General features: G+C 38.9%; 1 protein-coding gene across 2 annotated transcripts in view; it reads right to left on the minus strand.

Annotated features, from left to right (window-relative positions):
* Positions 1-14671, minus strand: part of LOC135324222 (versican core protein-like) — a 114958-nt gene that overhangs the window by 61707 nt on the left and 38580 nt on the right. For both annotated transcript variants that reach the window (XM_064499996.1, XM_064499997.1), the window contains exon 6: positions 9772-10065. In XM_064499996.1, coding sequence (XP_064356066.1) covers positions 9772-10065 — 294 coding nt within the window. The remainder of the gene's footprint in view (positions 1-9771; positions 10066-14671) is intronic.

Below are 14671 nucleotides of genomic sequence, written 5' to 3' on the forward strand. Positions count from 1 at the left end.
AGATTTATGCCTGAGATGCAGTCACTTATTATTCATCACTCATTATCTGATAATTCCTTAACAAAATAAATATCTATTTATGAAGAAAACCAGAACAAATACCAAAGATATTTGATTCAGCAAATACTCATTTGCACACTGCTGAAAAGTATTTACTTTTAAAAAGTTTATCAACAAACAATCAAATTTTCTCATGTGCAAACTGGCATGAGTCTAGCAATATCCAGAGAGCTGTTCAACTTCCAGGACAACTAGAACTGTGCTGGCATAAACAGGAGATACAAGATCCTTCATAGACTTCCTTTAAGTTTGCAAACTTTTTTGAGCAGATCAAAAAAAGTTGTTTTTCATGAAGAAATCTATTTTTCCTCCCAAGAGAAAACAAAAACCCTTAATGCTTTTTTTAATAGGCTGAATGTCAGTTTTAACTGTCATCTTCTCCACCCAGATGTTTTACATTACTGTAGTCCTTGCAAAATGCATGCAATATGTTATCTCTTTTGTCCTTCTTCTAATTCAAGACATGAGGCAGATTTTCCTAATAAAATTCATCAGTCTATTAGCAGCAAGAAAGCAAGTTATCTCACCAGCAGCTGTTGATATCAAAGACTATCTTGCATTTTTTAATTAATTCTTTTAATGCTATGAACAACCTGAATAAAGTTGCTTTTGGATGGAGTATGTGGTTTTGTAAAGATATTATATGCTTTCATTCCCTATTTATTTTATGCTTTCACGGTATAGCCTTTTTTTCACCTTCTTTCCCACCATTATTTAAACGGGGATTGAAAATAATGGAGCAATATTAAAACTTAATATTTTTCCCAAGGAAAGCACACTATACAACTTGAGAGTGCAGACTTTAGGATACCAAATAAGGATTTTTATATGAACTGTGCTATTTAATAATACTTTCAGGGTATCTAAATATACTCTCTGGAGGAGAAAATGCTTACTTTAAAGCTTATATATATATTAATTGTAATTGATAAATAGAAATTTTCAGGATAACCAGCTTCACAACATTTTTAATCACTTGTCTAATTTGAGCCACATGAACAGTTTCTTTTCACTCAGCAGCATTGCTTGTGTGCTTACATTCAGGTATATACTTAAGAACCTGGTCAGACATAGACCCTACAGTTAGAAAACGAATTATTCTGAGTCATTGCCAATACTGAAGACAACTAAAAATTGTCTTAAATCAGAGCAAAATCTGAAAATAGTGAAATCTTTCTGTGAATCATAAAAGACAAAAGAAATTCTTCCAAAAAATCACTTCGTATATGAAGAGAGAGTCAAAATTAATCACTCAATACCTTCCAGCCCATTTGGAGCATGATGCCTATTTCGATTTCTAATTTCTAATTTCCTTTGTGGTGAAGGTGAGGCAGAGGAAGGATAACACACACATGCACAAACAATTATCTTTTAAAAGATAAAGGGAGGCCAAGTGTGGGGGAAGAGACTCACTGACAGCCCTGGACCTGATAGACACATCAGGAGCACTTTCCAGCATGGGAAGGGGACTCTGTCGGAGGGGACTCTAGGATTGCCTGTCACCATGCAGGAGAGTGCAAGGTGCTCCTTAAGGAACAGTAGGCATCTGCAACTCTGGTACAGGTAGTTTAAGGAAAAAAAACTGAACTGCCCCTTCGTGCTCCTTATGGGAAAAAAAGGTGTCAGGAAAGGAATAGAAAAATTTAAGTATTCACCTACATTAACAGTTTTGTTTGTTGGCTTAATTTTTATATATTGTGATCTGTTCATTACTGGTTTTGGCTTTTATAAGTCTGTTCTCTGTCCCTCCCCTGCTACCCGCCCTGGCAGGGTGGACAGTCTTGAAAGTTCCTGTGTCTCTGAGAGTTATGCCAGTGGGAGTTTAAATTACTGCCAGGCCCTCCCAGACTGGACAAGTGGAAGAGTGAAAACAGACCAGAAAAGAAATACTGGCCCTCCAGGCTACAAATTGAGCCAGAAACCTCTCATTATTACCTACTCATTCACTCAGTTCAGGAAGCAGCAAGGTGGACAAAGGATGTGGAGTTTTATTCATAAATTATGAGATGTGTGATGGCACAAGAAAGATTCAAACTCAGATACTCCACCTATAAGATTTTCCCTCTAACTTCAAGCATATAGTCCCACCTATCCATGCTGTGCTTTGATATCAAAACAAGAGTCAAACGTAATAAGAAGGAAAAAAAGAAAAGAATAACCTAAATTCAGTATCCTTTGCCATTTACAAATCCGTGCAAAATTAGAGAAATTAAATGGGATTCTTAAAAAAAAAAAAACTAAGCTAATGATCTATGCTCTTTGTAAGGAAAAGTGTAACAAAGGAAAGAAAGATCATGCATTCTCTTCACACTCTCGTCCAAAGTTCTTTTCTTCCAGCAAAGAAAACAGCCGAGGCATCAGCTCTATTAGTTCTGTGAGCACAAATACTCTGCGTAAAACCACTCGCTGTTTCATAACAGGTTTAGTCAGATGGTTAAAAGGTGAAGAATATGTTATCTCCCATTTTCCCCACATGTAAGTGCAGTTCTGTGAATTCCTATCAACAAATGAGCAATAGTAAAAGCATTACTCTTTCCATGCTGTTGAGAATAAAACTGTCAAAGAGGACAAGGAATAGGTGGGCTTCTTTAGTCGGCTCTTCCCATAGAAATCTGTGTCCCAACACCAAATGGAAGTAGCAGTCTTTGTTTCCTGACCAAGGAAACAGATGGAAGAATAAAGAGAGCCAAGAATGTCACTCGAGTCAGGAGCTGACACCAAAAACTGTGCTGCTTTGCTCTCTTCACCTAATGTGGGAGGGGATAAATTACCTGTATGCCCCATGAGCAGTACACAGTTCCCACAGTAGTGAGCAAACATTAAACAGGAAAAACGATTAATCTCTTCTGTATTTCAATAGCAAAAGGGAAGATTCAAGCTTTACTTCTTCACTTTGTTACTTCTAAACCCCTCCTTATGTCCTGATCCTTTCAGTGATCTGAATGAACGAAAATGCCTTCAGCAGTGTCCTCTTCATTTTCATCTTTCCCTCTTTCCATGCGCTTATGATTTTTAGACTCGGGGACTGATCTTCAGGAACCCAGTGTTGATTCACTCGGACAAAGGCAAGTTCACGTTCTCTGTCAAAAGGTGTGTATCCTCCTGAAGCTATACCTCCTAAGGCGCTGAAGAGTTTCTCCAAATATACTTATCAGCTAGGTAAAGTTTAGAGGACCTGGTTCAGGGAATTGATGGATAAATCAGGTTATCTCTGTTTATACTTCACAGCACACTTAAAATGTTAAGCTTTATTAATGTAATCACCACCTCCTCCTCCTTCTAAGGGTGAGGTATTTTGTTTAAGTCCTGCTCTAAGTTTGTGGCATACAGCACAGGATTGGCTGAATTCCTTCACAATATGACTGAGGTAGCGTGAGATAACAAACATGCTGGAAGCTGTTATTGTGCACATCCTTTGTAATGTTTGCCTCTTGCTATCAAGCCAGTAGAGAGCTTTAGGGACTTATTCAACCTGCACCTTGTCCAAGATATTACTGGAGATCTTTGCAGGTATGTAGGTTTTGCTAAACTGCATGTCTGAGAGAAGCACAGAGATTTATCTTCTCAGCAAAATAATAAAATCCAGAGAATTGTCACGTGAAGATAGCTGCCTCAGTAAGGCAGTTTAAGCCTTCACCTTCACGTAGGAGAAATGAAGCATGAGCAGAGCTAACAGCCTATGGCCAGTCATATGACCCTGATATGCTTCCCTACTCTAGGGTATTTCGCCCACGCTGATACTGGACTGAGCTGACAGAATGGTGAAATACTTTGGCTTTATGTTCAGCAATCTGTTGTGTTTCTTCTAAGTTAAACTTTCTTCGTTCTTTTCCTTAAGACTGTTTGCTTTACAATTTTGCTTCCTGGGTTTTGTCATGTCTGATGTTTTCAGTATTCTGTGGTCATTCCAAAATTGAGCAAAAATCCACAGATCTGCCCATAATACAGTCAACAGGCTGATGTCAGGCTGGATATATTTCTCTCCTCCAGAAAGTGGCTGGGACATGTAGCTACTGGTGGTTGCCGTGGGGAAGACAGAACTGCCTAGTTATCCAAAGTTTTCCAAACTAAGTCCATGCAGCAAAGGAGAAGACAACATTCTCTCTGCCAGCTTCTGAGCTATGTCTAAAACTTGTAGGCTTTCTGTTACCAGACAAGTGAAGTACAATCAACAGTTTCTAGGCAGTAGCCTGCAGCCATGGTGGCTGATGCTGTAGGACCTCCCAAAGGTTTTCTCCCCACTCCAAAGTCCTCTGCAGAAGAACAGTACTTGCAAGCTGCCTTACACTACATGCACACAGACATGCTGAAACACCCTTACTCGAACTGACAGTACTGTCAGAAACAGAGGGTTTGGGTTGGTGGGCTTTTGAGGGGGCAAGGAAGAGGTTTGCACAGAGACAACAATTCTTCATTTCCATCATCTAACAAAGGTCTGCCCTGTTACGTACTATGAAAGCCATTGCTTCCTATGTTTCTCCTACCAAAACTATGCTCTGACTCTGAGCTTTAGACAGACAAAGCATCAAACAAACAGGCCCTCAGTCACAAGCAGAGGATGACTTGAAGTCACCCTTGATGTGGCTAAGTTGAAACAATCAAAACAATGTGGACTTTATTCAGTGAATGAACACATAGGACAACACGTCTTAGAACTGGAATTTTCCAATTTCCAACTAAAATGAAATCATAAATCCAAACCAAAATGGGAAAACCAAAAAGAAACAACAAAGCTGCATGAATCAGAAAGTCAAAATGAAAAAGCAGTTCTGAAACAAAATGGTCAATCCAGAAAGAAATGAAGACAAAATGGTCAACATGTGTTTTGAGTCAGGCAAAAAATGTTTTCCTGAAAGGTTTGCCAAAATCAATACAGGTCCATGAAATTATTCAGCTTTAAGTATTCAGGATTTCTCAACAAAACATGGGTTTATTTTTCAAAAATTCAACTACCTCTATTTATGAACAAGTTAATCAAGTTCACTTTTGTTACAGGTATTTAAAACAAAAACCTTATGTATTTTGATTAGTGTATTTCTGTAGTGTAATTTATTCTAGAGATGCTACAGTATAAAATGCCTAATCCAAAGCCTCTTGAAGTCAGTGGCAAGATTCCCACAGACTTCTTTGTGTCAAATCTTGAGAGACAGACAGGGAGAGAACAAGAGAGAATAAAAAAGAAAAATATTTTAAAAATACCCATATCTCTATGCAGTAACTAGCCATTAAACAGGTACTCATTGAAAGTGAAAGAGCTTTTGCTGAAACAATGTTCTATTCAATTACAAATAAACATCAGTTTTCAGCAACTGTTCTTCTACAACTCTTTAAATAATTTTATTTTACTGAAGAAAAGTCCTATATGTTAACACTACAAACACTTTTCTTCTGATGATGGCCCTCAAGGAGTCTTAAGTACTTAATCACGTGCCTAACTTGACATTTTTTGAAGTCTCATCAGATACCTCATTAGGTACATCTTAGAAAAAAAGAAGAACTAAAGAGTCTCTATAAGGAGAAAGTTTTGGAGGGATGAGATAAAAACATGACTAATGTTTTAGAAACTCATAGTCATGTGGTTTCTGTAGAATAAAAATATTTGTGATCAAAGTAATGAAGGTCTTTTATTTTTTTAACAAGATTTTATACTTTTAATCACAAATTATTAGTCTAAGCCTCTTTTACATTCCAAAGGTCAAGACACTTTTTAAAATCTGATTTTTGTAACCAGAATAAAGTTGAAGTTAAAATCCTGAACTTAACTGTACTACAGTTAAACATTGCCCCGGTTGGTTGTGTTACTGAAATTAGTGCCTACTGCTTGTAACTTCATCTTACTGCTTGGGTTACTTTTTAATGTATTTTAATCTATATAATTCATTTTATAGAATCATTCAATTTTTCAAAATATGGTTTAAGGTTTCTTCTAACTTAACCACAATTTAAAATTAATATATTGAGGTTTTCCATCAATGAGACTTTTAATCACAAAATAGGAGTGAAGACTGTAAGTTGGATTGAAGAAAGAGATATCACCTTTGTAAATATAAGACCTGTTTTTGTAATGATTAAACCAGGTGTCTGCTTGGACACAGATCTATTGCTTCAGAATACAGGAAAATTCTAGGGTTACCCTTATACTTTCGAGGGCAGAGAGGGGTTTGTTCTGGTGACCTTACTGAGAGAGTATAAAATCACTCAGCATGAGTAAAAGTGGCAGATACATATCCTTAATCATTGCCATTTCACTTCAAACTAAAGGCACAGCACGTGGCCATACCACTCTCTAAGCTGAGTCAATGGGAACTTCACTAGCTTTCACACAGGAGGCAGAGGAAACTACTGGGACACAGTGAAAATGTGACATCACCATTTTCAACTGTATGAAACATCTGTTCTGCAGACCTTCAGCACTGGTGCTACCTAGATCGCCAGCTTGATCTTGCCTTGCTCACAGAGGAACTCTGTGCCTTTCCCTTTAGCAGACCTTGATCCCATAAAAGAATGTAATGATATCCCTTTTTTATTCTTTTTCAACAACAGAAAAGGCTCTTTGTTTGTTTGACTGGGTATTCAAGCTAGGAGGAAAACTTAACAATGTAGTACGAGATACCTAATGAGCATACTAAGAGCTATCGGCATTGTACTGGAGTTCTGTATAAAGAATCAAGGTCTTCGGGAAGACCATTTTGTTGTCTGGCACTGTGGGAAGAGCTGTAAAAGGTGGCTTCTTAACAACCTGCCTGTAGAGTAAAAGCAGTCTGGGCTTAGGGACAGCAGACTTTCATGTGATACATTCCTACACCGAAACGTTGAAACAGATTTGACCGGGATGTTTCAGAAGAAACTTCCAGACCAAAGATTGTTTGGAACAAGGACTTATATTCAAGTATTCAAGTTTCCTGCTCTACTATAGAGCCACTTTTTTTCTTTCTCTCTCCTTCTCTGCCTCTGAAAAGGGACTGGTGCCGAGAGGAGAGAGTGACTCACTCTGCAGTTGCTGCAGTTTGAGATGTGTAAGACCAAGATGCTAGACAGCGAGTCTCATTACTCACCACTTGTATAAATCTTTTACCAAAATAAATGAAGATTTACAGCTGGTTCCTGTGAGATCCTGAGCACCTTCTGAGAGGGAGAGAGCTTTCAATAACTTCTGAAATATGTGGCACACAGGCACCCTGAAGGACGACACATGGCTCAAAGTGTTACACTGCCATGTTTCCATACAAAAAAAGAGCTATTTGGCAAAATCTGAGTCATCTAACTAGCAGCTTTTAAGTAATTCTAATGTAATATTGACTGCAATTAAAAGGGCTAGTGAGCCCTCTGTCTAACAAATTATGTTAGTTTTGTTTAGTCTTTTTTTTTTCTTGTAGAAGGATCCAAAGTAATAGACTGCCTACTTCTTGAGTTGCAAACTGATGAAATATTTATTCTCTGTGTACCAAGGACAAGACTGCAGAAAGAGCACTTAGAAAAAAAGGCACCAACCAAATTCTTATGAGTGATGATTTTAGGACACACAGTATGTCACTAAAATTTAAGTAAAACTTCCTGAAAGGACAGTCAAAGTGCACATTTTATTTGAAATGAGTGAAATTCACTCACACAAATGGGTTGAAAAGTTGGAATTTGTTCTAAGTAAAGACTAAATTACAGACAAATTGTACAGTCCCTACTTCAGTCTTTTGGAGGGACTGATGAATTTCATCCCCACTAGAGTCAATTTTACCCATCACACTTAAAAATGATCATTAAACAATTGAGGGGAGGGGCAGAAGGAGCAATATGACAAAATACTACTCTGCAGATTAAAGCGCACGCTTGTGAACTTAACTAGTCCTTACTCCTGTATGCAGTTCCTTTGAAGTCCCTTAGGTCTGCTTCCACATGCAGTTTTGTAAGATCCTACCCACAAACAACAAAGAAAAAAAATCCCTATTTTAAAATATTGCACAAAAGAGTGTGTGAGAACATGGGGTACCTCCAGGTCCCTCTGACACACTTTTGAAGTGAGAGCAGCCAGACTGTAACATTACACCAGATGCCAGGATTTGCTTTCAGCAGCAAAGATTGCCTGCAAACAAGCATCTAGTCCCTGAGCTGAAAAGGTCTGTAGCTACAGCTAGGCCATCGTTCACAAAAATGGGGACAGTACAGGTTGCACATTCCAAGCAGCTGTGGCTTACAGTCACAGGACAAAGCCCAAAAAAACTAGATAAAGTCCAAGTCCTGAACTTTATCTCAATACAAAGAGGCCTTTACTGCTCACTGTCAGTGGTATTACTTGCAGCCACAGCAACTTCACTGAATAGAGAGGCCTAAAGGACATCGTAGAGCAGTTCAACCTCCCTATACTGCTGAGGAGGCTGCAAGTTTCAGGAAAGGAGGATATTCAGCTGGGAAGAAGTGCTCTAATCTCTTAGATATGACTCACCTTCTGGCTAGTATCATAGTGACCTCTTGCACCAAGAACACTCCTGTGACAGAGGGGATCTTAAAGGACAGAAGTAAGGTGGTGGGAGTCTCTATTAGCAGACACACAGAGAGCTGGGTTTGTGATATCTGAGAAGCCTGCATAGCAATTTGCATGCTGGACTTCATGAGATGCATGGATAAGTTATCTAGAGGTGTATGGGAAGGGCAAATAGTCATCACACACAGAAATGTAGGAGGGATATTCTGGAGGCTGCTACGCAGATGAGCCCAGGACCTCCATGGTGGTGGTCTCTGAGACTGACAGTTTCAGGGAGGCCTGAGAGGCAGACAGGGATCTGGAACTGCAATTCACAGATGAGGTGATGGTATAGCGAGGAGGAACACAGGTATATTAGAAGCTAGGGAACCTTTGGGGACAAAAGGAAACTGTACGAGAAGGATAGGCTGCATGATAATCTTAGCAGAGCCAGGCTGCTGGCACTGAAGATGTAGAAGGTTGCAGAGGAATATTTAAACTCAAAGCCAGAGGAAAGCTGACAGGCATAGAAGAGAATCTGGTTTAGACTGCTGCAATCTACCAGGCAGATGTGGCAAGCGCTCAATGTGCCTCTGAAAATACCAGGAGGGAAACAAGCAGCACAATCACAGTAAGAAAGGCAGTTTAGACCATCCACAGTGCACACGTGAAATACAAAGTGACAGAGTGAGAGCAGAAATTAAAACTGTTTTAGAAGCCAAAAAAATACAATGGGGAAAAATGCCTGGAATCAAATGACAGCCCCAAAATAAGTCATCTAGGAGAACTGGAAATGGCCAGGCCTGTGTGCAGTCTGTAGACAGTTTCTCTTATTGCCATCACTAGAAATAGAGTATCAGGCTAGATGATAGTCATTCATTTGATCCAGTACTTCTTCTCATGGCATTTCTTCAGTTCCTATGTTAACTAGCACCAAACAGAAGATACTAAGGTGCAATCAGCCAGGCACTGAATTACTTACTATTCCACAGCCTTAGGTGTGGTGTGCCACTCTGCTTAAATACAACAGCCTAGGCTGAAATCTTACCTTAAGATTTTGCTGTCTTTATCTGTCAATTTTTTTAAAGACTTTTTTTTTACATTTGGCTTTTCTTCTTTTTTTGTAAAGCCATAGTAATAAAAAAAAAAATTAACTCGGGTTCCACAAAAACTGAAACAAAACATATATTAAAGTAAACACTTCTCAGGGTTAGAATTCGTGAGCATACTGAAAATTATAACTAAAAAAAGCTTACGTTCATAGCAGTAGGCATCAAACTTGCTATCTGGGTAAGGAAAGCCTGTTTGGTTCTCATAGCGATACAGGGTTCTCACCCCAAGTAAACCTCCTCCACACTGGGGCCTAGCCACAGATGCAGGATAACGAACACTTCCGTCAGCCAGCCAGCCATAGTCGCACTGGTCGAAGCCATTCCTCCAGGCAACATACAGGTTCCCAACAGATGCAAGAACGCCATCTCTTTTCCGACATAACTCTTTAGCTTCTTCAAAGGTTAGCTTCTCAGGAACTGAAACATGAACCACTTCATCTAGGGGAAGAAAACACACACAATGAAGACAGAGTATCATGTTCCATTATCAAGCCAATCTAGCTTCCCTCTTCCTGTCAAAGTCCCCTAAGCTTTTTGGTCAAATTTTACTTAACAATTTTTTTGCTTAAAATTTTGCTTAAAAATTTAAATAGAAAACCAAATGGCTCATAATACAAAAATACACGTACCTCAAAGCAGAAACATTTATATATTAACTTTACGTGACAAATTACACTGTGGTTGGAGATGGAGTCTCTAGGTAGAGGTAACGGCAGCCTTGAAGCTCCTTTGTGACCTCTGTTGGAGCAGACTTTGCGACTCAACTGCACTAATTAAATCTAATCCGACAGCATTTATTTTCACAGCAGAACAAATCTTCTACATCTGCAGGCCCATTACCTGACCTTTTTAGTCATCACTAAAATCTCATTTGAGACACACAACAGAACCCAAATGTTGTTCACTAGCTGCTCCAAAGCAGCTTCTAATGTCATATTTCCATTGGTTTTGCTCTTGCCTGAAGGGGGCAAAAAAAATGACAGAAAGCACCTGACATGGTGTGTGCACCAAACCCATAACTCCAGCTGAAAAAGATGAATGAACTAGACAGCCCCTAATTTAGTTTAGCTTCCATGGAATAATAATTTGCAAATAATACCCTTCTATTTGGACACTGAATCAAAATAAACAGCATATCAAATATCTTCCAATAGCACATCTTCCAAGTTAAATCACCATTACACAGTTGGTTTAGTTGGCCCATTCACTCACCAAAATATCAGAAACAAAATCAAACTTCTAATGTTCACGTCCTGGGAATGAAGTAGCAAACTGACTCCTTTCTAGATTTTGCTCAGGCTTCAAATAGAACTGATGAAACTTAAAATCCAGATGTTCAGTTGAAGAACACAGTGCAAATTCAAAATATTTGTTATGAGATGTTCTCTTCCCCCACCCAATCTGCTGTGGATCAGAACACAGTGGTTACTGTTGCTGTAGGGCTGCTAATTCACATCAGGCATGCAATCTGTCTCGCCTCTGTAGCTTTCTCAAGACAAACTAGCAAAAGGCAGACGGAGAAACTACATCACCCCAAGCAGTTTCATCCACATTACACTTGTTTGGGGCTCGAAAGGAATGCAAGTGTGAAAGAAGGCAATGTGCCAATTTTCTTTTTCCTCCTAGGTAGAAATTCTGATTTGCTATTACAGCTGTAATATCAATTCCATAGTGTAAGTCTCTTTATACATGTTGTAGGGTGTTTCTAACGTAGAGGTAAAGTATTGTAGCTGTTGAGGGACAAAGCATGTCTAGCGGGCACACTGTAAGATAATGAGAGTGAACAATCATTCACCCTCAAAAGTACTAAAATGTTTTACTCAACTCTTCAGAGCACACGCATAATACACCTTTTATTACACATTTCTGTGGGGGACAGCCTCCTCTTCATCAGGGGCAGATCTAGTATCATGGCCAATACAGAACGATAGACAGAGTCATCCACAGCACTGTCCCAATGGCAGTATTGTGAATCAATGGAGCAAGGACGGGCCTCTGTAGAGCAGCCCGCCCTGTTCCAAGGACTATTCAATCATCCCCTCTTCTAGCAGCTTTGATGTGTATGAAAATTAATAGTTAAAATGATTGTGATTAGAAGGGAGGTTGTAAGTCCGGTTAGACAAGACAGTGAAAGATTTAAGAAAACTCAATGTATTTTAATGGTTTTGTAATAACAAATGAGATACACCAAAAAGTAAATAATGTCAAACAAACCCACAACATCCCTTCAGGGAAAAACTTCCTGAAAAGACAGGAAAATGGGTAAACAGAGTAAGATTAATAACAATACAATTTTTCCATCAACTAATCTGGATCACTGTGTGTAAGATGCCAACTGCCTCCAAATGGAGCTTCTGCATAGCATCATTAAAGTTAGGAGTATTTATTCCTTTGAGCTGATATCTGCGCTGTTAAAGCAAGGAAACGTAGTGGACACTTATGTCTTGCTACAAAACTTCAAAACACAGAGTTTAAATTATACTCATATAAGGGAGGCCACTTGGCTGAAAACTTACCCGTTCAAGTTGCACAAGAGCATTTTTATAAGGAAATTTGCCTCGAATTTGGCCTTGGAATATGTTTGTATATGCAGCGCTGATAATGTGCATTTGAAAGGTGGGTGGCATATCCTTCTCCATGCTAAATCTATTCTGCAGACCCAAGACCTACTTATTTGGTTCACCTTTAAAGTCAGCTGCTGTCATAGAGATACATAGATACCATCTTTTGCTAAAGTATGTTTTACCAGAAAAAAAAAAAATCATAAAAAAGTGTGTTTAAGAAAAAATGCAGGCTAACCAGAACACTCCAGCAAGTGAAGTCCAAAGTTGCATTCTTTGCCACCTATTTGACATATTAAAGAATTTTTTTTTAGAATAAATGCACAAAGAATGTGAAAGGGTGCCAGAGCAACCAGCAAAATACTTTTATTGTCATTCCATCATACACTGAGTAAAGAGTCATGTATTTTGGGAATGATAACAGTAAAATAAAAAGTATAGCTATGTTAAAACACGGCAGTTCATAATTGCTCCAGTCAAGGAGTGTTTTGCTATGATTCTAGAACTCCTCTTCAAAAACAACCCAGCAGAGTGCAAAAGTCAAATTCCAAAGAGCGGTCATTTACACTAGGAGATATGATTTTGCAATTGGTGTGTCCAGTTTGAAAAGAAATTAAAATTCTGTGTGTTTGAATGTACACTTGATGTGCATAATAACTGTTGGGATGATGTGTAAGAAACAGCAAATGTTTAACAAAAGCTCTGCTATATAAACCTGGAAACATTTAAAAGTTGTCCTGCAATTTTCCAAAATCACATTAAAAAAAAAAAGAGAGAGAAAGAGAAAAAGTGTCTGGTCAGAAAGAGATGGCTACCAAATTATTGATGTTTATTGATTCTGGGTGCATACTCTGGACGGGCTACTTATACAATCCCTCACTTTTTCCCCTGCAGTTTTGTCCTCACAGCAATGAGGTAATTCTGTTTATAGCCTGTGAAAAGAGGGATGGTCCTACTTCACTACAAACCTGGCTTTTTATTTCATAGAGAGAAAAAGGACTTGGTTTGGAAGTTACACCATTCCCCCTTTAGTCTATGTACAAGCTGGGTAACAGAGTAGGAGGGAAATAACAGTCTTCTGTTATATGACTGCATGTGAAGAAAGTTGCTGGTACTTGAAGGAGGAACATTGGGAATTTCCTCTGAAGAAGCCAAGTATTTGGGAAGAAATTCTTTTATATAGCTCAGAGTCTGCATCCAGCTTTCAAGGCTTCAACCTCAAAACTGACAGAAGCTATAAAAATGGCATGGGAAAAAGGACTTACACTCCAATCCTGCCTTGCAATGTGTCAGTTACTGTAGCTGAAACAGTCTGGCTCATTCAAAGTACCAAACAGCAGAGGCTTTGACTCTTGCACAGAAACTTCCTTTAAGCAGCATAAAAAGTCAATGGTGAAACTAATAAAATACATTTAATCCATGTATTCTGTAAACATAGCTCGTATTTTGGAAGCACAACTGGTCTAAGCTCCATATTTAGCAGGAAGATTACACTCCTATTGCACTCTTACAGTGTCTTAATCATGATGTCTGAAAGCACCTCGATTTCCAAGCCAAAACTTTGGGAGTGTACTCCAAGGAAATAAAGAGAAAACTTGTCTGGTTAATAAACAAATGACATAGCCACCAACACCAAAGCTGAGAAGATTCAGGTTTTTTGTGTGTTAAAAGCCATATGCAATGTTTTTATAGCTGGAATCTACTCTGAATAACTTAGCAATATTATGCAGGCAGACCCCAGGGCTTAGACCAGCAGATGAAGAGAAACTAGTCTTACAGTACCAGGGGGTGAAACGGAGATTGTGACAATGTTTAGACTGCAGACAATAATGCAATGTGTATTATTTTTGGCCCCTGTTTAAAATCAAGTTTTGGGTTGATCGCCTAACCTCAGCAGTCAGAGCACTCGAAGAATCTCTGGGATTTTCCTGTTATGTGTGTTTGTTTTAGTTAATTTAAAAAGACACCTGACTATAGTTGTGCTTTATCCTTCTCTTTCAAATACTTCAAGCCAGATGAAGGTGCCAATTTTTTTCTCTTGAAGACAAAAGCTGATTCACTACAACCCCCAAGCAAAAAGCTTACAATCTAGAGACTTATCAGCTGGTTATATAGCAAGTTTCATTCCTTTGAAGTTTAATTCACTTATTCTCTCTCATCAGGAGACATCTCCCTGAGTTGGGCATGTCTGTAGGTGTGAATATCATGAATCACGCATCTCAAAAGCAAGCATAGAAATATGGGCAGGCTAGAACCATAGCCGGGAGTCAATACACAATATGTATTGACTAGGACAAAACTAATGAAGCTAGATGTAGCCCTCCAGCACAGACCTCACCAGTAATTTCTTTTCCCATAGATGAAACCACATTAAGGCATTAGTGGGCTGCAACTTCCTAGAGGAAGATCTTTGTGCCTGTCTGTGTCACTCTCCCCCCCTGGAGCACAGCACCATCCCCTCTGCTTCACACGCCATCACCCAG

This window comes from Dromaius novaehollandiae, chromosome W (assembly GCF_036370855.1).
Source record: "Dromaius novaehollandiae isolate bDroNov1 chromosome W, bDroNov1.hap1, whole genome shotgun sequence".
Lineage (NCBI taxonomy): Eukaryota > Metazoa > Chordata > Aves > Casuariiformes > Dromaiidae > Dromaius > Dromaius novaehollandiae.